This window comes from Dendrobates tinctorius, unplaced genomic scaffold (assembly GCF_039654945.1).
Source record: "Dendrobates tinctorius isolate UK_male_01 unplaced genomic scaffold, ASM3965494v1 ptg000633l, whole genome shotgun sequence".
Lineage (NCBI taxonomy): Eukaryota > Metazoa > Chordata > Amphibia > Anura > Dendrobatidae > Dendrobates > Dendrobates tinctorius.
Window position 1 is genome coordinate 129,020 of NW_027362285.1, and position 26,630 is coordinate 155,649.

Genomic DNA, 26,630 nt, shown 5'->3' on the forward strand with positions numbered 1-26,630 from the left:
CCGTATGCTGTGTGTCAATTGTTTACACCAGAAATCACTAAGTGAAAAACGTCAGGGACCTATTTCAGGTCCAGACCATCTGGGGTGGCCCTTACATTGCTGGCTGAATCTATGGGAAGGCTGGGATCCTTTGGCGATGGGTGCGCCGGGTTTATGCAAAAAGGACCAAATTCAGATTTGTTTCCAACGCCAATGAGGAAGATGCCCTAAGCCTTGCCGGGGAAGAAACATGTTCTTCCTTCCCATGGCTTCAGAGATAGGCTGAAAACGACTACTGTCCATGCCAATCCACTCTGGTACGAACGATGTTGGAGGTCCTTCTGTGAGTGCCGAGCTCTTTCCATTCCCTGAGACAAAGCCCTATTGAGTGCAATGGCATCTGCCACGGATAATGTGGTGCCGCTAGCCACATGTAAAAAAAGGCATCCAGCTAAAAACGGGAAGAAAGCTGGTGTCGAGGCCCACAGACTGGAACGGATCAGACTCTTGTCTGTCGGCCTGTGGGACTCTTAATTTGACTATCTACCCGGCCTAGATATTCAATGGAGATTCAATCCATTGTTCCCGTCAACCAGCTGAAACCAATTGTGATTCCTCCTTTTCGGAGGCTTCTGGCTTGGTTATCCCATCGCTCCCCTTGCTGGTCAACTGTACTGCGAGTCCCCGGTGAGTGGTAACCGCTGTATTATGGGGTATGGCCCATTGGAAGAACGCTACGTGATTCGGGAGAGACGAGGCATCCTCACTGACATTCAGTGAACTGGATGCCTGCCTCGCACAAGAAAATCTGCCCAATACCAGAGAATCCAGATTCAATGAAAAACATTAAGCTGATATACAGTCATGTACTCTGTAAACCTGTGGTGAGGGGGCGAGATACAGAAAATATGGACATTTAAGCACGTAGTTGGTCGGCTGGCATACTGCGAGTCTTTTCTCTAGATGCCTGCGCATTTGTAGAATGCCTGCGGCTGCTATTCGACCGCTTCTGTGAGGCTGCGCATGCTCCGATGCCCAGAGAGATCGTGGATAATATGTTAGAAGCCCGCACCTGGAGTGGGGGGGCTTGTAGCCCAGTGTTGGCGGCAAATTAACAAGTCGTTTGCATGGCTGGTGAACTCAGGCTATTCTCCCATTCTGGTCCTGGCCCGCCTCAAGCTGCTTGGCAGCCGCCACCTGACGAGAGCAGTCACGCTCCCTAAAATCGGTGGCACTTGCAGAGCCAGTACTAATCCTAGCATGAGTACTGCCAAAAAACAGTGCTCTAATCCCCTGTAGCGCAGGCTGGCCGGCGATTTAGAGCAGGGTTCCCCAACTCCAGTCCTCAAGGCCCACCAACAGATCATGTTTTCAGGATTTCCTTAGTATTGCTCAGGTGATAATTGCTTCACCTGTGCAATACAAAGGAAATCCTGAAAACATGACCTGTTGGTAGGACTGGAGTTGGGGAACCCTGATTTAGAGAACACAAAAACGTATACCAAAACCACACACAATAATATTTTCAATATATATATAATATATATTTACACACACACACTGTGTGTGTGTAAAAAAAAAAAAAAATATATATATTATATATATATATATATATATATATATATATATATATATATATATATATATATATATATATATATATATATATATATATATATTTTTTTTTTTTTTTTTTTTTACACACACACACACACACAGTATCCTTCAGGTCTTACCCTGAGGCTGTGGCATCCCCAGGGAAATAGTATCAGCGCTGTGAATGAGCGCTATCTTTGCCCTCGGTGCTATATGGCCCTTTAAGAATTACAAGGGTGTCCGGTAACCTGGTCTGCAAGAAGAAGCGACCGGCGGCGCACTCTGTTAGAGGGCGAGGATGAGGGCGACAGTCTTCTGCTGAAGGACCACAACTCCCAGAGATCCCTGGCTCTACAGCCATTACGCCAGAGCCGGTAACGCAGTCCGGCGAGGTATATGGCCGCCGATATTGGGTGGAACTTCATCAAAGTAGGCAGAAGCCGGGGCCTAAATTTTTGATGCCTGCCCGGGGGGGGGACATGGATCAAGCGATTCCCGGCGGACGCCGAGGGAGACGCCGACACTCCCGCTCTGCCATGCACCCGTACAGTGTACCAGGGCACTGAGGGAAACGCCAGGCAAGTTGGGTGGTACCTCCGATATGACACGCGGCTGGTGGGCGGAGCAACTGGCCCGCGGCCTAGCAAGGGCTGAAGCCAGGGCCTAAATTAGCGGTGCCCGGTTGGAAAGAATGACCAGGCCCAAGACGTGCTCAGGAGCCCCCCGCCAAGAGTTGTGGAGGAGTGAGAGCAGAGCTGCCGCTCTGCCAGTAGGTCCGTGCTGCGATAGCGACGGTGCAGGAACCCTCAATCCACCATCCCCTTTGAGGGGGAGATGGACCGTCCAGCTCCCTGCAGCACCACTGTTCCATCAGTGGTTGTGCAGAGGGAGCAGCGCAGACGCCATGGGGGGCCTCCGTGTATCTTAAGAGTTCGCTCCCCTAGGATTTCACAGGGCTATGTCCGGCTGTGGAAGACCCTGTGCTGCACGGATTCCATGGCACTTACCGCGGTGCGGCATCCCGGCATGGAGCCACTGCGATGGGACCCTCTGACTGTTCGGACACTTATCCGTGTGGGCCATCTTCAGGAAGGTATGGGGTAAGGGAACGCCTCAATCCACCATCCCTTAGAAGGGAGGTGGAGAGGGACCATCCGCCTCCATGCATCATCTGCTTTTAAAAGTGGTGAAGCAGTGGGGGCTGCACGGACGCCATGTAGAAGCCTCTAAGCACCCTATGGGTTCAATCCCTAAGGGTGGGCAGGGCTGGTTGACCGGCATAGGCCTGGCTGCGGAAGAGGATACATGAAGGCGAAACTCCATGTGCTCAGCAGTAAGTCGGTGCGGGGAGATCGGTGCCCTTCAACAGACCCGTCGCCCTCGAATCAGCTCAGGCATGGCATCCCACGTCGCAGGAGAGGATACGTGGAGGCAACACTTGCACGTGCTCGCCAGTTGTTGGTTTGGGGAAATCAGAACCTTGAAAGGATCCGTTGCCCCTTCATCCGGATTAAAAAATGAAAAAAGTGAAATTCAAAAAATTAAAATAACAAATGGTCTGAAGACCAGACCAGTGTGCCTCCTACAGACACTAAGCAAGAAGTGGTTCACCTGGGGCCAACAGGAAGGTGTAGACTGCGGAGGAGGAGCTAACTTTGTCTCAACTTAGTGTCAGTCTCCTATTGGCCGCAGCATAACACCCATGGTCTGTGTCCCCCAATGAGGCGAAGGAGAAATGTATATTCATTAAATGCACTTAATACTTGTCCAGGGCTCCTTTGGCATCAATTACTGCATTAATGCGGCATGGAGGCGATCAGCCTGTGGTACTGCTGAGGTGCTATGGAGGCCCAGGTTGCTTGGATAGCAGCCTTCAGCTTGTCTGCATTGTTGGGTCTGGCGCCTCACCTTCCTCTTGACAATAACCCATAGATTTTCTATGGGATTAAGGTCAGGCGAATTTGCTGGCCAATCAAGCAGTGTTACTGTTGTTTTTAAGCCAGGTATTGGTACTTTTGGCAGTGTGGACAGGTGCCAAGTCGTGCTGAAGAATGACATTTCCATCTCCAAAAAGCTTGTTGGCAGAAGGAAGCATGAAGTGCTCTAAAATTTCCTGGTAGATGGCTTGAGCCGACTTTGGTCTTCATAAAACAGTGGACCTACACCAGCAGATGATATGGCTCCCCAAACCATCACTAATTGTGCAAACTTCACACTAGACCACAAGCAGCTTGGATTGTCTGTCCCTCCATTCTACCTCCAGACTCTAGGGCCTTGATTTCCAAGGTCTAGTGTGAACTATCCACAGTCAATGATAGTTTTGGGATCCATGTCATCTGCTGGTGAAGGTCCACTGTGTTTTATGAAGACCAAAGTCAGCATAGCCGTCTACCAGGAAATTTTAGAGCATTTCATGCTTCCCTCTGCCAACAAGCTTTTTGGAGATGGAATTGTCATTCTGCAAGTCTTGGCACCTGTCCACACTGGCAAAAGTACCAGTACCTGGTTTAAAAACAACAGTATCACTGTGCTTGATTGGCCAGCAAACTCGCCTGACCTTAACCCCATAGAGAATCTATGGGGTATTGTCAAGAGGAAGATGTGAGACACCTAACCCAACAATACAGATGAGCTGAAGGCTGCTATCAAAGCAACCTGGGCTTCTGTAGCACCTCAGCAGTGCCACAGGCTGATCGCCTCCATACCATACCGCATTCATGCAGTAATTGATGCCAAAGGAGCCCCGACCAAGTATTGAATGCATTTACTGAATATACATTTCAGTAGGCCAACATTTCGGATTTTAAAATCATATTTCAAACTGGTGTTAGGCTAGTTTCACACTAGCGTATGGCTGAGGTGAAGCTCTGCCCCCTGCCGCGCCACCTTGGTTCAGCCCCGCCTCTGTCAGCATGCAGCCTGCGTATCCTAATGTGTTACATTTTGGCATAGTCACCGCATGTCAAAAAGACGCATGTGGCGGCATCCGCATTCATCGGCACGGCCTGCGTACCTAATGCTAAAGATAGGGTACGCAGGCCGCATACCAACGGAGGCGAGGCTGAAAGGAGGAGGTGCGGCAGGGGGCGGAGCTTCATGGAGGAAGCCTGCAGCCCTCCGCACCTCGGCCATACGCTAGTGTTAAACTAGCCTTAGACCAGTTTGAAATATGATTTTAAAATCCGAAATGTTGGCCTACTGAAATGTATATTCAGTAAATGCATTCAATACTAGCCTTATAAAGTATTCTAATTTACTGAGATAATGACTTTTGGGTTTTTATTGGTTTGTGAGCCATAATCATCAACACTGATAGTAATAAACACTTGAAATAGATCTCTGTTTGTAATGACTCTTTATAATATAGGAGTTTCACTTTTTGTATTGAAAGGAAATAAATTAACTTTTTGATGATATCCTAATTTTGTGAGATGCACCTGTAGGTGGATGCTTCTTAATGAATTTCGAGCGTCTGATAAGTGGCGAGCAGGACAGTGAAAGACTGGAGTAAGATGTTTGGGCTAAGGTTATGAATTAGACAAATGGTGGAGTCATGCCTTTGTATCGCCCCAGGTCTTTGACAATGCCAAGTCACATTTTTTTGCAAATCAGCTATGCGCAAAAATGTTGTGACATTTTAAAGCAGTTTACACCACAATTGTTATAACTGCTTTGATTAATCAGAGCCTAGGTATTAGTTTCCCTCTTCTACAACCCATGGAAGGTCTCCTTATCCTATGTGCTAACAGATACTGAGAAGTATGAAATATTCTCTCGTCTTGTGGAGATTGACGCAAGTACTCTGCTTTCTCGCTGTACTTGTAAACAGCGCATGTGATCCAGCCCCCACCCCTGTGCTTTTCTCCCTTTCCACAGGCTTTATGATCAGCCTTCCCTGAAAATTTGGAAGCTGAGCCTTTCTCCTTCCTCTGCTGCTATGTCTAACATTAAAGGTGTCTATACACATTGATTAACTGTTGAGCCTCTGGATCAGGCAATTAAAATCAAACAGCTGGCTCTTTATTTACCTTGCATCTCTCACTCAGGGGACTGCAGTATCTATAAGGTGATGTTCACACCCAGCAGATTTGCTGCACAGACATGTGCAAATGTAAAGTGTATCTGAATGTGGTTTGTAGAAATAACCCCATTTGTAAGTATGAAGCATTTTTCAGCATCAAATTTGCCAAGTGAACATACCCCAAGCCTTACACAATATTTCACAACATATATGACTGGAAATCATCTAGTCAGTTATAAAAATAAAACATACAATACCTATTTCCATAGGCTGTAGGCTTTCATCGTTTTCCGCTTTGCAATTACTAGTAGTTGAAACAGGTTCTGGTACCAAAGAGGGCGTTCCTGAAAAAGTTTAAAATGCTTAAAAAACAAAATAGAAATATTACAGGAATAAAATTATGTAGTGGTGCTGATGTAAGGCAGACACGTGGGAAATGTTATTAATGCTTTTATGTGCTATGACCATCTGGATTAAAGGGATAATCATACAAAGTTTGAAAACTGCAAATTTTTTTTTTTTTTTTTTTTTTTTTTTACATTTGTCAAGTTTCTGATATTTTTTTATAAACAAACACAAAAAGGTATCATTATAAATTTCCAATTATCATAAATTATAATGTGTCGCGAAAAAAAAATCTCAAAATCACTAGGATTTGTTGAAGCGTTCCAGAGTTATCACCACATAAAGTGACACTGGTCAGAATTTTAAAAAATTGGCCCCATCACTAAGGAGTTAAATCTCCATAAATGAAAGATTCTCCTGGGTCCCATCTGTGAGAGGGAGAGCGCTCATAGGGACTGTAGTCTTTTACATTAGTCATCCTGCCTTGAAAAAACCTTGGCAGCATGAAAACAACTGTGCCACACAAAGCTGGACAAGGTCAAGAAAAAACAGGATTTTTTGGGTTGCTTACCGTAAAATCTGTTTCTCGGAGCCTTCATTGGGGGACACAGAGACCATGGGTGTATGCTGCTGCCACTAGGAGGCTGACACTATGCACAAAAAAAGGTTAGCTCCTCCTCCGCAGTGTACACCCCACCGACCGGCAGGAAGTTCCTCAGTTAGTGAGAAAGCAGTAGGAGAAGTAACAGAATAGATTGAAAGCAGAACAAACAACTCAACTGTAACAAACCGACAAACATAAGAACAGGAGTTGTAGAACATGGGAGGGTGCTGTGTCCCCCAATGAAGGCTCCGAGAAACAGATTTTACGGTAAGCAACCCAAAAAATCCTGTTTTCTCGTTCGCCTTATTGGGGGACACAGAGACCATGGGACGTCCCAAAGCAGTCCCTGGGGTGGGAAACAAACTTCCATCAGGCCAGTGGACTCGCCACCACAGCCTGCAGAATCCTTCTACATAGGCTGGCGTCCGCCGAAGCGTAGGTGTGGACCCTGTAGAATTTCACAAAGGTGTGAACCGATGACCACGTTGCAGCATTGCAAAGCTGCAGCGCGGAAGCTCTGTGGCGCACCGCCCAGGAGGCACCCACCGCCCGGGTAGAGTGCGCTCTGATCCCTGGAGGGGCCACTCGATGCTTGACCCGGTATGCCTCCAAAATTGCCGATCTGATCCAGCGCGCAATAGTGGCCTTTGAGGCTGGGTGATGAACAGAGAGTCTGACTTCCGCAAGGAAGTCGTCCGGGCTAGATAGACTCTCAATGCCCTGACTAGGTCCAGCTTGTCCAAAGACCGCTCCCGAGGGTGAGCTGGGCTCGGGGAGAAGGATGGCAGAACAATGTCCTCATTGAGGTGAAACGAAGATACCACCTTCGGAAGAAAGGAGGGCGGAGGCCGCAGAACTACCTTGTCCTGATGAAGGACCAAAAAAGGAGAGCGGCAAGAAAGTACCGCTAATTCCGACACGCGCCGGATGGAGGTAATGGCCACCAGAAAGGCCACTTTCCAAGAAAGGAGGGAAAGGGAAACGTCCCTGAGAGGTTCAAAAGGAGGACCCTGCAGAACCTGAAGAACCAAATTAAAATCCCAAGGATCCACGGGAGCTCGGTACGGAGGAACCGTGTGAGCCACACCCTGGAGGAAGGTTTTGACCTGGGGCCGGGAGGCCAGCGTTTTCTGAAATAAAATGGACAGTGCCGAAACTTGACCCTTCAAGGAACTGAGAGCAAGCCCCGCATCCAGCCCTGCCTGAAGAAACGCCAGAATAGAAGGGAGCGAAAAAACCAAGGGCGCGATGTCATTGGCCTCACACCAGGAGAAATAGGCTTTCCAAGTACGGTAATAGATCTTCGAAGAAGGCGGCTTTCTGGCGCGGATCATGGTATGAATTACCCGATCAGAGAATCCTGCCAGTCTCAAAACCTCGGTCTCAACAGCCACGCCGTTAAATTGAGCGACCGAGAATTGGGGTGGCAAATCGGGCCTTGAGACAGCAGATCTGCCCGTCGGGAAGCTTCCAGGGGGCGTCCGCGAGAAGGTTGACAATGTCTGCGAATCAAGACCTTCTGGGCCAATTCGGGGCGATGAGGATGACTGGAATCCCCTCTGCTTTGATTTTCTTCAACAACTTGGGAAGAAGAGGCAGAGGAGGGAACAGGTAGGGGAGCACGAACTGTGACCAAGGGACGGCCAGAGCGTCGGCGCCCACTGCCAGAGGGTCCCGAGACCTGGACACGAATTGTGGTACTTTCCTGTTGAGGCGAGATGCCATGAGGTCTACATCCGGGGTTCCCCACCGACGGCAGAGCAGATGAAACACCTCCGGATGTAGGGACCAATACCCTGCCGCGAGACCCTCGCGGCTGAGGAAATCGGCGGCCCAGTTGTCCACGCCGGGAAAGTGAACCGCGGAAATCGTTGGAACAAAGGTCTCTGCCCATTGAAGAATTCTGGACACTTCCGCCAGGGCTGAGACACTCCGTGTCCCCCCTTGGCGGTTGATATACGCCACCGCTGTGGCATTGTCTGTCTGAATCCTGACAGGCAGGCCCTTGAGGCGCCTTTCCCAGTGGACGAGAGCTAGATGGATCGCCCGTATCTCTAGGACATTGATCTGCAGAGCTGATTCCTGAGTCGACCATCGACCCTGAACAGTGTGATTGCGGAACACTGCACCCCAGCCGATGAGGCTGGCATCCATAGTGACAATCTGCCAGTGAAATGGGAAAAGACCGCCCCAAGAGAATGAGGGGAGACGTCAACCACCAGTTGAGAGACCGCCTGATCCGGCAGGAAAGGCGAACCGGACGATCCAGAGACAGAGCCGACCTGTTCCACCTGGACAAAATGGCCTGCTGGAGTGGCCTGGCGTGAAATTGGGCAAAGGGAACTGCCTCTATCGCCGCCACCATCTTCCCCAGGACCCTCATGGCTGACCTGAGGGATGGAAATCGTGTGATCTGTAATGACCGCACGCCCTGCTGCAGGGAAAGAATCTTGTCTTGTGGGAGAAATACCCTTGACCGACGAGTGTCGAACAGAAGGCCCAGAAACACAAGGCGTTGAGTAGGGACCAGACAGGACTTTTCCCGGTTGACGATCCACCCAAAACTGGACAGGGAGTCTAGAACGATTGCCACACTTAGGCGGGCCTGTTGAAAGGAGGGGGCCTTGATCAGGATATCGTCGAGGTACGGAAAAAGAACGAGACCTCTGATCCTCAACAAGGCCATCAACGCCGCCATAATCTTCGTGAAGACTCTGGGAGCGGTGGCGAGCCCGAAAGGAAGCGCGACGAACTGGTAATGTTCGTGAAGAATCGCAAACCGCAGGAACTTCTGATGTCCGGGAAATATGGGCACATGTAGATAGGCATCTTGGATGTCTATGGAACCCATGAATTCCTGCTCCTCCATGGAAGCAATTACCGAGCGAACTGACTCCATCCGGAAGTGGCGAAGGCGAACTCTCTTGTTGAGTAACTTGAGATCCAAGATGGGTCGAACTGTCCCGTCCTTTTTCGGCACCACAAACAGGTCTGAATAAAACCCTGTGAAGCGTTCCGATTCGGGAACGGGCACAATCACCCCGGGATTGAGAAGAGAGGCGATGGCCGAACCGAACCCCGGGACCAAGGCCGGATCCCTCGGCGGACGGGATTGTAAGAAACGATCCCGTGGAAGAGAAATGAACTCTATTTTGTATCCTGTTGATACAACCTCTCTGACCCAAGCGTCCTCTACTGAGGCGAGCCAGACGTCGCTGAAGAAGAGAAGTCGACCTCCCAATTGGAAGGGACCCAAGGGAGACCGATGGTAGTCATGCGGACGTAGACCGTCCAGATCTAGATCTGGACGGTCTTCCCTGGGAAGAGTGGGACCGCCAGGACGGAGTGGGCCTGAAGGAAACCTTCTTTCTTTCCTGACGTGCCTGTGGCCTTTGCTGGTTGGAAGGGTTTTCCGCCGTATTTAAACGGCGGAAAGTCCGACAGGGACGAAACTGACGCCTTGGAGGAGGTCTGCGAGGCTTGGAGGGGAGAAGAGAACTCGTACCTCCGGTAGCGTCCTTAATAATCTGATCCAATTGTGATCCGAAGAGACGCACTCCCTGAAAAGGCAGATTGGTCAGAGACTTTTTAGAGGACAAGTCCGCCTGCCAGGCCTTGAGCCAAACTGTACGTCGGATTGCCACGATGTTACTTGACGCCTGAACTGCGCAAGATGCGGCATCCAAGGAGGCAGAAAGCAGATAATCCCCCGCATGGGAAATCTGATTGGCGAGATCGGCCAAATGCTCTGGTCGTGCCTTATCCAGAATGCCCTGCCGAAGGTCATCTGCCCAAGTGGATATGGCCTTTGCTGCCCAAGAAGAAACAAAGACTGGACATACCGCTGCTGATGCCGCTTCGAAGGCAGATTTTGCTAGAGATTCTATGATCCTATCATTAGAATCTTTTAGAGACGCCACACCTGACAGCGGAAGGACCGTATTATTAGAAAGTCTGGACACGGGAGGGTCCACCGAGGGAGAAGCGGCCCAGTTGTCCGTGAGCTCTTTAGCAAACGGGTACAGCACGCCGAGACGCTTTCCTCTTTGAAAGCGTCTGGTCGGATCTTCTCTCTCCTTTGTAAAAATCTTTCCAAACTCAGAATGGAAGGGAAACACCCTGGATGGTGTTTCCGCCTGTCTGGACGAAACCTCCTGATCTGAGGATTTCGCAGGGGCGTCAGCGATGTCAAAGGTATGGTGAATCGCGGCAATGAGGTTTTGCACCGTAACCTTCATGTTCGCATCCTGGTCCGAATCCAGCTCTAAGACCCCTTCCGATTCCGAAAGCGCTTTGCCTGACTCGGGGGAGGAGGCCCGAGAGGGAGACTGCTGGGGACTATGGGGTGAGGTAGGACGAGGGGAGGACTCCGCCTGGAGGTCCTGCCTGGGCCTCTTGCGACTGCCGCTGGCTGGCTCAGATGGGACGTCCTGAGACGTGCTGGGTCCCGCCGAAGCTCCCAAGGGCAACTTGTCCAGAACGGCTACTAGGGACTGAGACACCTTGATGAGGTCTGCCACTGACTGTGATTGAGAGGAGGCCCAACCCTGGCATGGGGGGCTCACTCGCCCCTGGGGCTATGGATGGCTCCTGAGCGGCGTCGGGCTGGATGCAGAGCGGGTACGATCAGACTTAGCATTGGACATAGTGAAAAGAGAGGCAGTGCCGGCCGGTTGGGGGACAGAAGGCAGAGAAGGGTGTCAGTCTGCAGGTGCAGAGCTACTCACGGTCCGGTGTCCCCAAGGGCGACGCTCTCTGATCTGGCTGCAGGATGAGGCCAGGCCAATCCGGCTGAAAAAAGGCCCAGCGACCGAAATCCGGCAGGGAATGAGGTCCGGCTGGCAGGCTGAGAAGATGGCGACCACCAGGGAAAGGGCGCGCTGCCAGAGGGAGAAGAAGGGAGGAGCTCGCCGCAGAGATCCCCTTAGCACCGCCCGCTGTCCAATAGCAGGCTGGTGTGAGGCAAGGGGGCTGGGAAGGCCTAGGACGGGCGGGAGAGAAGCCCGCTTAGAAGAAAGGGGCAGGGGGCGTGGCCGCGACGCAGCGGTAGGCCCGAGATGAAGCCGGGGCCTAAATTAATAGCGCCGGCCGCCTGTCAGCAGGGGGTCGGCGCGGAAGATGCGCCGCAACACCGGGCCGCAACCCAGGGCCGCGTCCCTGCTTCCCACAGCCCGACCCCTGTATACCCCTGCCGGGATGAAGAAGAAATGGGGGGGGGCGCGCAGAACAAGGCCCGAAAGAAAAGGGGCCTTCATGGATGCGGCGACCGTGGGGAGAAGCGGGCGCGCAGGCCCTACCGTGGTCCCCTGGCGACCGCCTTAGGATGAAAACGCCGGGGGACCGCTAGACCGCATACTCACCCAGGCCGGGGGCCACAATAAAGGTACCTGAGAATCCCACGCTGTCTGTCGTCTTTATGGAATCCACGCCTCGTCCAACCGTCAGGCTCTGGTAGGCGAGATGGTGGGAGGCGGGGGGCAAGGACCGTCCGTATAGCTGGCACGCACCTGTGCGAGGCTCCTGGTCCTGCCGCGGAGACCTATGAGGATACGGGGTGGCAGTACACGCCATACTCATAGTCTCTTTGTGGGAGTACGGATGTGACTGTTCACTCCGTATCCCTCCGAAACCTGTAAAGGAACGACGCACGACGAGGTAGATAAGGGTCTAATAAAAGACCCGTGTCCACCTCCTACTGACACTAAGCTAAACTGAGGAACTTCCTGCCGGTCGGTGGGGTGTACACTGCGGAGGAGGAGCTAACCTTTTTTTGTGCATAGTGTCAGCCTCCTAGTGGCAGCAGCATACACCCATGGTCTCTGTGTCCCCCAATAAGGCGAACGAGAAATGGCTACTTTTCATGTATGCAAAAAGAAGCTACTAACAAAGTAGCAGGCAGAAATCCTCGACTATAATGCCAAAGACAAAATAATGAAGCAACGCCTCGCAGTGGCCAAGATGTACACATACAGGTAGTAGTCAACATATTGAAGAGAACGTGACCGCTGATACATGCTGCCCATGTATCTGCCGCTGGCTGGATGATCTCCGCTAGGCATGTTTGATCCTGAAACGCCGAGGTGTATCAGAGAACAACATGCTTTAAAGGCGCTGGGGACCAAGCCACACGGGTGACTGGTAGGAAAGGCACTTTTCTGTCAACTTCTCTCTGCCCGCTACCCAGGATTGACATCTCTCCCCATACACAGGCAGACTTTTAAAGTAGGCATCTCTCCGAAGCGTCATAGCATCTCATAGTCAAACTAACCTGGCGGCGATCAGAAAGCAAATGTCCGCTACATGCTGCCTGTGGATCGGGCAGCAAGTATCAGCTGCTAGGGTCCCTTTAAATTGCATTATTACGGCTCTTATACGGGAGAGGGAAGGTAATATGGGAACTAGAGCCTCCGACATTAGTCATTCTACCTTTACAGCAAGAAAACAACTGTGCTACACACAGCTGGATAACATGAAGAAAGATCGCATTTCCTCTTTGCACAAGTCAAAAATGGCCAACAAAGTGGTAGGTAGATGTCCCTGACAGCAATGGAAAAGCACAAAAAAAAAAAAAAAAAAGCAGCACTATATGGGGGGCTAAAATACACGCACATAACACCTTAAATATGTTAAACTGCATTAATGCTTATATTCTTGTAAATGTAAGACTTCTCAGTGCCATTTCCTGAGATATGAAGACATCATCTGGTGTGCATTCACAAGTACTTTTTTTTAGTATTTTTTTTTTTATCAAATTTAATAAATAAATCAATCAATAAAAAATTTACACTTCAAATTGCTGTTATGGAGCTGGAAAACAAATATACTGCAAGCTATATTAAATCTTTTGAAACAAAAATTGATATATATGATAATTTTTCAACATTCTAAAATATATATATTTATGTGATAAAATGAAACCTAAGATACCTTTTTCTGCAGGGATAAAATCCATAAACTCTGTTCCATTTCCAATGTTTACAGAGGATGACCCTGGCTTATCTTCATGAATCTCTACAAATCTACCAAGCACTTCATAATATAACTTTTTGGTAGGCGCATGCTCCATCTTCAATGACTTCTTAGTAACAGGAGCACTCGCTGTGAAGTTAAACACCTCGTTCTTGGATTCCCGAGGCTTGATACTAATGTGAGGTTTCTCCAGGAAACAGTGCTTTTGATGAAAATGACTTTGGGCACCAACAACATCGGAGAAGAACTTTGGGCAAATGCTGCACTTTATGACAAAATTATTGTCGCTGGATTGTTTCTCTCCTTCACAAAAATGGCTCCTTATGCCTTCAAATGTCTGGTCAGTGGTCGGGCAGGAATTACAGCGGTACCAGAGTTTTCCTTTCTCGAAGAGCTTAGCCAAGCATTGGCGGGAGTCCTCTCTCCTAATTGCTTTATCGATATATTCTGGAAGACAGCCACATGTAAGGCGGTTCTCTACCCCTGCAGGGCTGGAAGATGGAGCTTCAAGACTTTTTAAAGGAGACTGGACCTGATTTGGAACATACCCATAATCCAAGCCATGGAAGGTCTCATAGTGGGTAAGAAAATCACTTTCCTCATCAAAGTAGAGATCTTCGCAGAGGCCACAGAAATACTTGATCTTGACATCTCCATCATGTTGGCCTTGACAGTGGCGGAGTAAGGTTTCGAGCTTATGAAACTTCTTCTTGCAGGTTTCACAGATGTACTTGTGGAATTGGTGTATGGAGAGTGATTTGCAATGTCGCTGAACTGTCTCCTCAGAATCAAACATGTCTTCACATATTTGGCACTGCCACGAGCCTTTAGCACACTGCTGGGGTGGTGCAGCTGGAATTTCTTCTTCCAGTGGCATAGGAGTCATCTGTGGCTTAATAGATGTAGATGGCTGCTCCAAAACATCATCTTCATAATAAAAGGAATGACCTCCATGACAATCGGAAAGGTGAATCATGACGTGTTCCATTCTTACCAGTTCTATGCGACATATTTGGCACCAGAAGCGGAAATTACTCAGATGTGCCCCACCATGGAATCTGCTCATATGAAGGTGAATAATGCCCAAGTCTTCGGCCATCTTACCACACACTAAGCATCTGTGAAAAATTCTGTTGGCCGTCATGATATGCTTTTTAGCGGCTTGCTCAGATGGAAACTGCGCAACACATTCACAGAGCCATGCCTTTACTAGTAGCTCCTGCTCACTCTTCACCCGGCTGGCACCAACTGCGGCAATTTCGCTTTCTTTTTTGAACTTTTCCGACCGGTAAGTTACAATCTCTGGCAAAGTCCTTTTAAGCATGCAGGATTTAAGTCTAGCGTTTGCTGCGGACAAACAGATCTCAGCGGGGGTTTTGGTTCCTTGATTGATATAACAAAAGGCCAGTATAGATTCTTCTATGGAAGTAATACGCCTTATATTATGAGGATTTTTTGCCACATGCTTCGCAATGTGAGTGTCAGTATTTAGAGCTTGCTTACAATATGGACAATAGGCCTTCAGGCGGAATATTGCGGCCACATCTGCTATGCTTTTATCAGAAATGGAGACGGGACCAGATTTTCTGCAACGGGTTCTAAATTGAACAAAATGAATATATATATAAAAAAAAACAAAAAAAAACACCACATTATGACAGATTGACAATACACTTTTACAAATGAGGTATACAAAATATTTAGGCATATTAAAAGGGAATGTCCATATTTGATAAAGTGGTCTCCAAAGTGTGTAAAGTACCGTATATAAACTCATCTGCCATGACCCCAGTGTTAGGATTAGAGGGGTGTCATCAAGAAGAGCATGCGCTCAGTGCTTGAAAATGCTTAATGCTGAGCTCAATGCATGAGCTGCTGAGCTCAGTAACTGAATAGGACAGACACTTATTACAGCATTCTTAGGCCTGTTTCACATTTCCGTTTTTTGACGTCAGTCAAAATCCGCAACTTTTAGAAAAAACAGATCCGCCTTTTTTTGGCGGATCCGTTTTTTTTCCCCCATAGTCTTTCATTAGCGGCGGATTTTGACTGATGATCGTCCGTTGAATCCGGTTAGAATTGTAGCGTCTCCCGGGCGGAGGAGACTGACTCAAACGTTTTGTTTTTTTTGAGTGACGGACCGCTATTTTCAATTGCGCATGCCCGGCAGATTTGCTCTGCCAAGCATTTTAACCCTGAAAAGCTTTCTGAAAACGCCGTAAAAATTCATATTCTCTCTCTCGCCTTTTCCAGACCGAGGTTGCTTTAAATTTCAACCACATGCCGGCTGCAGCGGATCCATCCAAAAAACAGATCCAGTGGCATCCGTTTGGCCCAAGACGGAAACAGATCCGTTTAACTGACATGAAAAGACGGAAATGTGAAACAGGCCTTACTGGGATGCTTAGTGTAGGTTTTATAAAATCACTGTTTTATCAGCATATTATCACTGGAGGGCTAGTTGGCCTGCTGCCCCACCAAAGTGATTGGCAGCCTTCTGAACATAGAATGCTGTCAGTGCAGTGTGTGTGGTTACACAGAACTCAGCACTCAAAAAACTGGTAGATCTGCAGCAGATGAATCAATTTTTAACTCACTGCAGATTTGATTAAGAGATCCATCACTGGATGCAGGCTCTCTGTCCCCACAAATGGGGTAGCAGTAATCTACTGATAATTCCCTGAGGCGCATGTACACTGCACACTTACTGGGAACAAGCTTTCCAAAAAACACTTTTACGGATAATTAAGCAGTGTAAAAAGACTGCCGATCACCCAGCAAATGAACAAAACGCTCAGTCGCCAGGTATAATCATCTTTTGGTTTTCTTAAAAGATTATGGCAGCATATTACTCTGGGTAAACAGGACCCAAGCTGCCGAGAACAGACTACGTGCCCTGAACAATCTATTCCTGTTCACCCTGTGCACATATTAAATGCAGTCTGCCTGCGTAAAAATACTAAATGGCAGGCGATTCGATCAGCAAACAAGTAGTTGATCGGCGGTCATTCAGTGCCGGTAGTCGGGTGGTGTGAACCCATCTGTCGTCAGATCTAAAGCTGGGATGGGAACTTTGTTCTCTCCAACACCGATAATCAACCAAATGTTTGGATGGCAGAACAATTATTGGTGTGATGGCAACGTTATGCAAACTGTGGGACTGAAATCAATTTTAGGTCACCCAAATCAGAAAAGTTTCCGTTCAAAGCTTTTATCATCATACATAAGGCTGATCAAGGCCGGGAAACAGGCCGAGCAAGGCCCGGAAGCAGGCCGAGCAAGGCCCGGAAGCAGGCCGAGCAAGGCCCGGAAGCAGGCCGAGCAAGGCCACATCAGCTGACACTACTTTGGCCTCCAGTACAGCACAGATGCCATTGGTTTTTGCATTACAAAATGTACCTAAAAGTTTCAAGACAAATTACATACTAAGGTTCGATAAGTGAGAAACGCACCTAAAATGAGCAGTGAGTTCGGTATACGAGCGCAGCTCCAGACGACAAGATGTACAAACGGTCTGAAAGTGAACATCTTTACATAGGCCAATCAGGACATTTCTTGCATATGCTGGCATAGGTATAGGATATGCAGGGCCCTGCTGGTCTGAAACAAAAGAAACACAGGAAACAATGTAAATGTAAGAAAATATTGGCTTATAGCGCTATAGACCCCAGACATTACAAACAGTGCCATAGATTGGTAATCGAGAAGGGTTATTTTTAACAAAGACATTGGCATTGTTTAAGTCAGTTTGGGGCATTTTATGAAGAAAAAAAAAATAAACACAAAGTGACAACCATCATGTTGCTCTTTTGTGTGTCTTCTTAGGCCTGTTTCACACTTCCGTTTGTGACCATCAGTCAAGATCCGCAGATTTGAAGAAAAAAAAACGGATCCGCCATTTTCTTGGCGGATCCGTTTTTTTCCTCATAGACTTGCATTATCGGCGGATCTTAACGGATGGTCGTCAGTTTGATCCGCTTTTGTACGGATCCGCCAAAAGTTTGGCGTCCGCTCAGCGGCCCGGACGGAGCATGTAACGTTTTTTTTTGCTGTCCGGATCTGCTATTTCCTGATTTAACCCGCATTTCTGTCTGGCTGCTGGATAAAAAAAAACAAAAAACACACACTCTCTCTCTCGTCCCCCAGGCGCGGTTCCTTTAAATTTTTACCTTCGGCGGAACCGTACATCCGCCGATCCGCTAACCCCCGTTTGTCAGTCCGCCTGCGGATCAGTTTTCCGCTATTTCGGCGGATTTTAACTGACAGAAAAAACTGAAGAGTGAAACAGGCCTTAGGCCTCTATCCAGCGACTTTTTTTTGCACTGGCACCACATTGTTCTAGCAGTAACTGGTAAAAAAGCATAACTGGTGCAGTTTTGATATCAGTTAAAGGGTTTTTCCCCAAAAAAGTACACTTTAATCCATAGATCTTGGAATAATAAGTTCTACAAATGGATGTGTTAAAGATAAAATATTCCTGTGCTGAGATAATATTATAAATGTGCCCCTGTGGTAGGATCAGAACTGTTCCCCTGACCGTACTGGGACATGGTCTGATCATACCACATTTTCTGGGCAGGGAGGAAGCAAGAGAGATTATACAGATATTACAGCACGGGATCACTGCTGATTCTTTCTGTGAGGCAAAACATTTTCTGTTTGGTTTTACCTCACAGAAAGCAGGAGCTGTAAAATAAGCAATCGTCTACGTTCTCTATGTACTCACCGCTGATCTCCTGAAAGGAATTCCACAGCTCCATATGCACAGCACATCAACTTTTGAGTAACTGCAACTCCCAGCATGCTGTGACAGCTATGGGCTGTGAGGGCACGCTAGGAGTTGTAGATTAATAACAGCTAGTTACTGAGCTGCTGTAATCTATTTATCTATATCTCAACAAGGTAAGCGATTAATGTGCAGATCTGAAAAACATCAGATAATGAAACAGATTAGGCCTGTTTCACACATCCGTATTTTACCATCAGTCAAAATCCACCGTTTTGCAAAAAAAACGGATCCGTTTTTTTTCCCATTGAGTTGCATTACCGGCGGATCTTGACGGATGGCCATCGGTTGGATCCTTTTTTGGCGGATCCGCCAAAATTTTGGCGTCCGCCGACATGCCTGGACGGACAATGCAACTTTTTTTTCAGGCGGCCGGATCCGCATTTTACATTGCGCATGCCCGGAGGACTTGCCTCGGCCGCAAATTTAACCCTAAACTCTGTTCTGGCGGCGAAAAAATTCTTCTCTCTCTCCTCCCCTGACAGCGGTTCCTTTAAATTTCTTCCTTCACCGGATCCGTCAAAAAAAAAAACGGTCCGGTGGCACATGATGTCCGTACACAGGCGGATCCGTTTTCCGCCATTTTGGCGGATTACAACTGACAGAAAAAACATGTGTGAAACAGGTCTTAATGGTAGCTTACAGCTATAATGCCTAAAGGGGTCCTGTCAGTTCCACTGTAAAGTGTTTATCACCAAAGTATTTGGGACCAAAATTAAATCTGTAAACTACCATTCCCCTTATTAAAGGGGAGCATAACTACTCAGACAGTATCAGAGTGTTAATAACACCCCTCAACTAGTAGCTTCCATGTCCAGGACGAACACCACAATGCCCTGTTAAAGGGGTTGAGCCACCATAAAGAATACATTTAACCAAGCAGAAAATGTCAAAATAAATGCTATTTTTGACTAGAGAATCATTTTAAATAATTGTAAATGACAAAACCAAAGCTTTCATCCTCTGGAGTGTGCCTCCTAGCGTTATTCCATTCCGTCCTGCCAGTGGCTGATCAGCTGGCCGAGCATGCTCAATACCGATCATCATAAGCGTTGCCCAACCTCTCCATCCCCGTGTGCACAGCGTACGGGACGCTCACACAGCTCTGCCAGCATACGCAGGATGCAGAATGCTGAGAAGCACAGAAGCGTGTGCTGCAGTAGCGTAGCTACCGGAGGGGGGCAGTGGCCCCGGGCTCTGAGGGGGCCCAGCCGGGCTACGCTGCTGTAACTACCTGCGGCAGAGCAGGGAGTATCGATCATCTCACTACTCAGCCGTTATGTTCTCTTCTCTGTCACAGGATGGCAGGAGTCAGGGGTCACATGATCAGGACCCTCATTATATGCAGGACTCTGCTGTGCTAGTTGAGGGAAAGTTTATGTGTGGGGTCAGGAGGGGTTTACAGGGTGCATGGAGCAAAGCCGCATGTGTACAAGGTTTACGGAGTGGAGCTATGTGTGTACAAGGTGTACAGAGCGTGGCCGCGTCTGTACAAGCTGTACGGAGCAGAGTCGCATGTGTGTACGGAGCAGAACCATGTTTGTACGAGGCATAGAAAGCGGATCCGTGTGTATGAGGTGTGCGGAGCTATGCGTGTACAAGGTGTATGGTGGCGAGCATTCACACCTCCCAACCATCTCGATTTTGAGAGTCTGCCCTGACCGGGAGCTTACTTTTCCCGCGGACACAGGAGTACACGGCAGAGCCCCGAGGAGCACTTTAAAATTTGCAGGTGACGTTCCACCGGAATTGACGTGCTGGAAGCTGACTGGAAATGAGGTAATTTCGGGAGGAGATTGTGACGGAACCGTGGAGGAACTTGTCAGTACTGGGGGGCTGCGCTGACGCCGCAATAATGGAATATATATGTATATATTTTTGCCAACAGCGCGGTCATCTGCTGAGGTTCTCTGGTTAGGGGCCCACTCAGAAGTTTCGCCCCACCCGAACCAAAACCCTAGCTACGCCTCTAGTGTGCTGTGATATTTCCCTGTGCGCTCACACAGCTCTGACATCTGGGCGAGATCGTTCTGCTTCATATTTGCTATTTTTTTAACAGAGCCTTATGGAAAATATAAGATTTGCTACCACAGAAGTGTCTGGAGATCCGACAGAGCCTTAAATGATCTGACCTTTGGGAAGCCCACCTGTATGGATATAATGTACAAAAGTATATTCACTGTCTCTAGAAGTCCCTGTCAATTCTATGAAGGGCGCACTTCTCAGCGGTGTGCTTAGTGACGGGGTGCGACCCATGGGGCAGCCTCTGCCTTGTAATCATTCCTTTCATATACAATGAGCTTTGCATTGAACATTACAATACAATATGAACATTTCCATGGGCGTCCAGCTGTGATGGTGAAATGTGATATCGTGGCAGCACACCTTTTATGACAATTGCTCGCTTGAAGTGACTCTTCGCAAACATGTGTTTAAGGCATTCATCCATTTGGAAAAACAGCAGAAAACAGCTCGGACAGGCAAAGCTTTGGATATGCAGCGAGGGTAGGCGGGTTTCATGGCCATCAGCCAATTTTGCCTAGAAGAAAAGTAAATGTGAATACAGCACTTCAAGAAGTAAGCCCACTCACTAGTTATCAATGGAAAGGTAAAGAGATCATTTATACACACACTGTCCAGTTTCGGCTCCTTATCCAGCACGGGTAGGAAGTCACAAACTAGATTCTCATCCATTTCCATTAACGCTATTCCCTTCTACCTCCAGAATGAGAGCGGTCACACTGTGCATAGTGGTGGTCATGTGCCAACTAGACTCATCAGCTTCTCTCAATAGCGCTAATTTAAATAACTGCAAAGATTGGAGGAAAATCACTGTCACGACTGGGCAGTCGGCAGTCTCCTAACCCCTTCATGATCTTGAGATTTTCTGTTTCTGGCTTCCCTTCATCTCAGAGCCATAACTATTTTATTTCCTTATCAACACGGCCGTACGAGATCTTGCTTTTTACAGGACAAGTTGTACTTTTGAACGACACCATCGCTTCTACCATATAGTGTACTGGAAAACAGGAACAAAAACTCCAAGTGCAGTGAAACTGCAAAAAAAAAAGTGCAATTCCACAATGGTTTTTATTTTTCTAACCATGTTCTCTATATGCTAAAACTGACCTGCCATTATGATTCTCCAGGTCATAATGAGTTCTCAAATACCAAACATGTCTAGGTTCGTTAATTTATTTATGTGGTGAAAAAAAAAAGAAATCCAAAAGTTTGAGGGGGGGAGGGGGAGTAAAAAAATAAAAAGCCATTTTCCGAGACCTGTAGCATTTATATTTTTATAATTTTTGCGTGCTGAGCTGACATTTTTACTGATCCAATTTTTGGGTAGATACAATGTTTTGATCATCTGTTACTATATTTTACAGCAATTCTGCGGCAACAGAAAAAAAAAAAAACGTAACTGACATTTTGATTTTTTTTTCTCATTATGGTGTTTACCAATCAGATTCTTTCCTTCTCTATCTTGACAAATTGGCCGTTTCTGAACGCAGATCCACAATGTCAAGCACAATGCAGACCCCTGGTAGTCATGCCAACCAATCAGCACCCCACGATTATGTGACACAGCGACCAATGGGTGACATTAGTGACATGCTTCTGGAAAGTGCGAGTTAAATTTCACTGTCAGAAATTGACAGCCGCATTTAACTAGTTAACAGCTGTGGGTGCATCATGATTACACCTGCAGTTGTTAGGGGCACATGACAGAGGATCAAATCAGCTGTCAAAAGCTGGACATGGAGCTGGAAAAGACGTGGACATGGCGGACGAGACTGCACCAAAAAGGAATACATGACCTATGAAATGTTTATACACGTTATAGGTCGTAAAAGGGGATTACACTGCAGAAATTTCTGTTGAGCCTCCAAAATCCTGTTAAAGAGAACCTGTCACCTCATTTTTGGCCTATAAGATGTGGCCACAGCCATCAGGGGCTTATCTACAGCATTCTGTAATGCTGTAGATAAGCCCCTGATGAAACCTGAAAGAGAAAACGAGTTAGATTATACTCACCCGGGGGGGCTGTCCGGGTCCGGCGCCTACCTTCTAGTGATGACGTCCTCGTTTCTGTCGAGATTCCTGTGAAGGTGTAATTCTCTGCCCTGTTGAGGGCAGAGCAGAGTACTGCAGTGTGCATGCGCCGGGAAATGTCAGAGAGGTCCGGCACAGAGAAGTACACCTGCGCAGGAGTCGTGACAGAAGCGAGGAGGATGTCATCGCTAGATGGGAGGCGCTGGATCCGGACCGCCCCCCCGGTGAGTATAATATAACTCGCTTTTCTTATCTTTCAGGTTACATCGGGTGTTTACCTACAGCATTACAGAATGGTGTAGATAAGCCCCTGATGGCGGTGGCCGCATCTCATAAGGGAAAAATGAGGTGAAAGATTCCCTTTAATAATCTGTCCTATTCACAGTTCATAGAACAAGGGGAAACCCTGTATCTGTGCCATATTACTAATGCTTGTCAAAACAAACTGAAAATTTATGTCAGAATAAATAACTGACGCCAATAAATAACAATTTTTTTCCATGTGCTTCAGTAGTATCCTTTGGAGACTTTAAGCTCCAATCTTCTGATCTGTTGAGCTACACATAGCAGGGCTTCAGCCCTGCTATGTGTAGCAGAAATGCTCATCTGTAACTAACACCAGCCAAGGGGCGGTACTCATAGCACATCAGCAATGACAACCACAGGGTCTCCTGCAGACCCCAGGTGTAGTGAGCACCACTGGTCAGACTTGGTGACATGCTTCCAGCACAGCCATATTAAATGCCGCTGTTAGAGACTGACGGTGGCATTTAACAGCTGCAGGTGGATCACGATTCCATCAAGGCTGTTAGAGGCACACAACAGCTGATCAAATCAGCCGTCATGTGCCTGAAAACAAGAGGGCTCAGGACCGGTGTCCGTATGGAATGCAGGGACACGACCAATGACAAATACGTCGAAAGTCATGAAGGGGTTAAAAACTAACTAGCTGAAACCTTCTAAGCTCTATGCAGGAACAGGAAGTATCTTTCCTGCATGAGTCATCACTGCAAAATCAGGAGTGAGCAGTTACTTTAGGAGCCCATGCAGGGACAAGAGACTTCCTGTTTCCACATACAGCAGAGAAAAGAGAAGAATTAACTGGGTAGAAAAGCAAAATGAGCAATTGTAAACACACAGTGCGATATAATATGATGATTGCAATATATTAAGAGGATAAAAACTTTGATGGTAAAGCTTCTTTAAGGCATGTGATTGTTCAGGGCAACTGATAGTTGATCTCAGCTAAGCTCCTTAGAATACTGCATTATATAGGAATTCTGTAATTTAAGCAGATAGAGGGCAATCCATTCGTGGTACCTAGAATGCATGATGGCATCAAGTGGCTGAACAGTGACAAGCACACGGAGCTGTAAAGTGGGTCGATCACATTCGCATATTGCGAAGTGTCTTTCCTAAGTATTGCCATCTGAACAGGTTTTAAGCAATAAAAGGTTTATATTACTTTTAGGAGCACAGTTTTTTTTATCAAAAAGAAAACGTTAGTCCAATCTACAAAACTGAGGATTTCCTTTTGTGTGATAAAACGAACCTTTTCTGCAATATGATCATCATACGCTTCTATGCTTCCAAATCGCTTGAGACACAGAAGACAGGCATAAGAGTTGTCACACACACCATGGAGAGCAATGGAGGGGTCGCAGGGAGAATGGTCGAACCTTGGGAAAAATATGGTAATGGTTAATGAACGACGCATGGCAAATTACGCCCAATTCCCTTATAATTGGGCTACATTCACATTGTGTGTGAGGTTCCTTTAGGCTACTTTCACACATCAGGTTTTTTCCGACAGGCAGGATCCGGCTATTTGCTAAAAAAAAAAAAACGGATCCTGCGAAAGCTGCTGCCAGATCCAGTTTTCTCTCATTGAATTGTATTATTGCCGGATCATGCCGCATGGCCTTCCGTTTCTTCCAGTTTTCGCTGGATCCGGCTAAATGTTTCATTCCGGCTTCTGGAAAAGACATCTCTAGTAACTTTTTTTTGTCTGCGGCAAAAAAAAAAAACGAACAGCGGCGCTTCCCGTTTTTTGCCATAATGGAAGCCTATGGGCTCCAAAATGCGTCGGTTCCGGAAAGACGGATCCAGTTTTTTAAGTCTGCGCATGCTCAGATCCAATTGGCCAGCCCCCAGGAAACAAGATACACCTGCTAGACGGATTCAGCAGAAAAACGGGTCCATTTTTTCAGTTGTCCAAAATTTACGCCGGATCCTGCCTGTCAGAAAAAACCTGATGTGTGAAAGTAGCCTTCGAAACAAAAAGTTTCTAAAAGAGCCCCTTTAAAATTTTACCTCTCACAACACAATTATAGTGTGTGTGTGTGTGTGTGTGTGTGTGTGTGTGTGTGTGTGTGTGTGTGTGTGTGTATATACACACACACACACACACACACTATATATCTACATATACATACCATACATACACATTATACATATATCTACATCTCTCTCTCTCTCTATATATATATATATATATATATATATATATATATATATATATATATATATAAAATACATACACACACATACAGGTGCATCTCACAAAATTAGAATATCAAAAAGTTAGTTTATTTCAGTTCTTCAATATAAAAAGTGAAACTCATATAGGGTCATTACAAACAGTGATCTATTTTACGTGTTTTTGATAATGTTGATGATTATGGCTTACAGCCAATGAAAACCCAAATGTTATTATCTCAGTAAAATACTTCATAACACCACCTTGAAAAATGATTTTAAAATCCGAAATGTTAACCTCCTGAAATGTATGTTCAGTAAATGCACTCAATACTTGGTCGGGGCTCCTTCTGCATCAGTTACTGCATCAATGCAACGTGGCATGTAGGCGATCAGTCTGAGGCAATGCTGAGGTGTTATGGAAGCCCAGGTTGCTTTGATAGCATTCTTCAGCTCATTTGCATTGTTAGGTCTAAGGTCTCTAATCTTCCTCTTGACAAAACCCCAGAGATTCTCTATGAGGATAAGGCCAGGCGAGTTTCCTGGCTAATCAAGCACAGTGATACTGTTTTTAAAGCAGGTATTGGTACTTTTGGCAGTGTGGACAGGTGCCAAGCTCTGCTGGAGAATGAAATTTCCATCTCCAAACAAGCTGAAGGCTGCTGCTATCAAAGCAACCTGGGCTTCCAGCACAAATTAACTAAACGATTACCTAAGTATTGATAGCATTTTATTTTCAACTCATTCAAGAGCCTTTTGATAAACATTTTTGGGTTTTCCTTTCGGTGCAAAGAGGAACAGATTTTTGGCAGTTTCAACTCTTGAACAGGCCACGTAAAGTTAACCATGAGAAAAACATTGAGATTGCAAATCGATACCTACCACTTTCAACGACTGTCCCTGAGCATTGTTAATGGACATTGCAAATGCCAGTCGAAGAGGAAACTGGATGAGTTTAAAATGAAAAGGCAAATCAGATGGAATGAGTGGAATTCTTGGAAAGAAAATGTCCTCCTTTGGCTCATCCAGTTGCTGAGCTGTGTATCTAATCCTATCCTGTGTGATACAGTCTGCTGCGCTGCCATAATGGGTTTATGGGCACGGAACTATGGGATGGAAGATGTGGGATGGGTATATGGACACTGGACTATGGGATGGAGGATATGTGTGATGGGTATATGGGCATGGTACTATGAGATGGAGGATGTGTGAAGGTAAATGGGCACTGGACTAAGGGATAGAAGATATGTATGATGGGTATATGGGCACTGGACGATGGGATGGAGGATAATCATAATTTTCTATAACTAACCACAGTTAGGCTAGTCTCACACTAGCGTTTGGAGGCGCAGCGCACGCTTGGCGTGAAGCTCTGCCCCCTGCCGCGCCTCCTCCGGTCAGCTCCGCCTATCGTCGCATGACGCTGCATGCGACCTGCGTACCCTATCTTTAGCATTGGGTACGCAGGCCGTGCGCAGGTATGCTTTTGTCGGCGCATGTATCCTTTTGACGGTGCGCTAACCTGCGCCAAATGCACTGTGTTGCACTTTGGTGCGCCCGGCGCACTGTCAATGTGACGCATACGCCGCCAAAAGCATACCTGCATACGGCCTGCGTACCCAATGCTAAAGATAGGGTACGCAGGTCGCATGCAGCGGCATGCGCCCATAGGTGGAGTTGACTGCAGGAGGCGGAGCTTCACGCCGAGCGTGCGCTGCGCCTCCAAACGCTAGTGTGAAACTAGAATATATACGAGGGGCGATCCAAAAGTAATGATAATCAGTTATTTCTATTGCACA

At 47.2% G+C, this 26,630-nt stretch overlaps 1 protein-coding gene across 4 annotated transcripts in view; it reads right to left on the reverse strand.

The window, feature by feature from the left end:
• Positions 1 to 26,630, reverse strand: part of LOC141079193 (E3 SUMO-protein ligase ZNF451-like) — a 104,651-nt gene that overhangs the window by 69,167 nt on the left and 8,854 nt on the right. For all 4 annotated transcript variants that reach the window (XR_012228204.1, XM_073565285.1, XM_073565284.1 and 1 more), the window contains exons 2-6: positions 23,906 to 24,032; positions 20,686 to 20,839; positions 16,967 to 17,114; positions 13,473 to 15,112; positions 5,854 to 5,940 (exon numbers count right to left, since the gene is read on the reverse strand). Coding sequence is in view for 3 of the 4 variants with exons in the window: in XM_073565285.1 (XP_073421386.1) it covers positions 5,854 to 5,940; positions 13,473 to 15,112; positions 16,967 to 17,114; positions 20,686 to 20,839; positions 23,906 to 24,032 (2,156 nt within the window). In the remaining variant the exon portion in view is untranslated. The remainder of the gene's footprint in view (positions 1 to 5,853; positions 5,941 to 13,472; positions 15,113 to 16,966; positions 17,115 to 20,685; positions 20,840 to 23,905; positions 24,033 to 26,630) is intronic.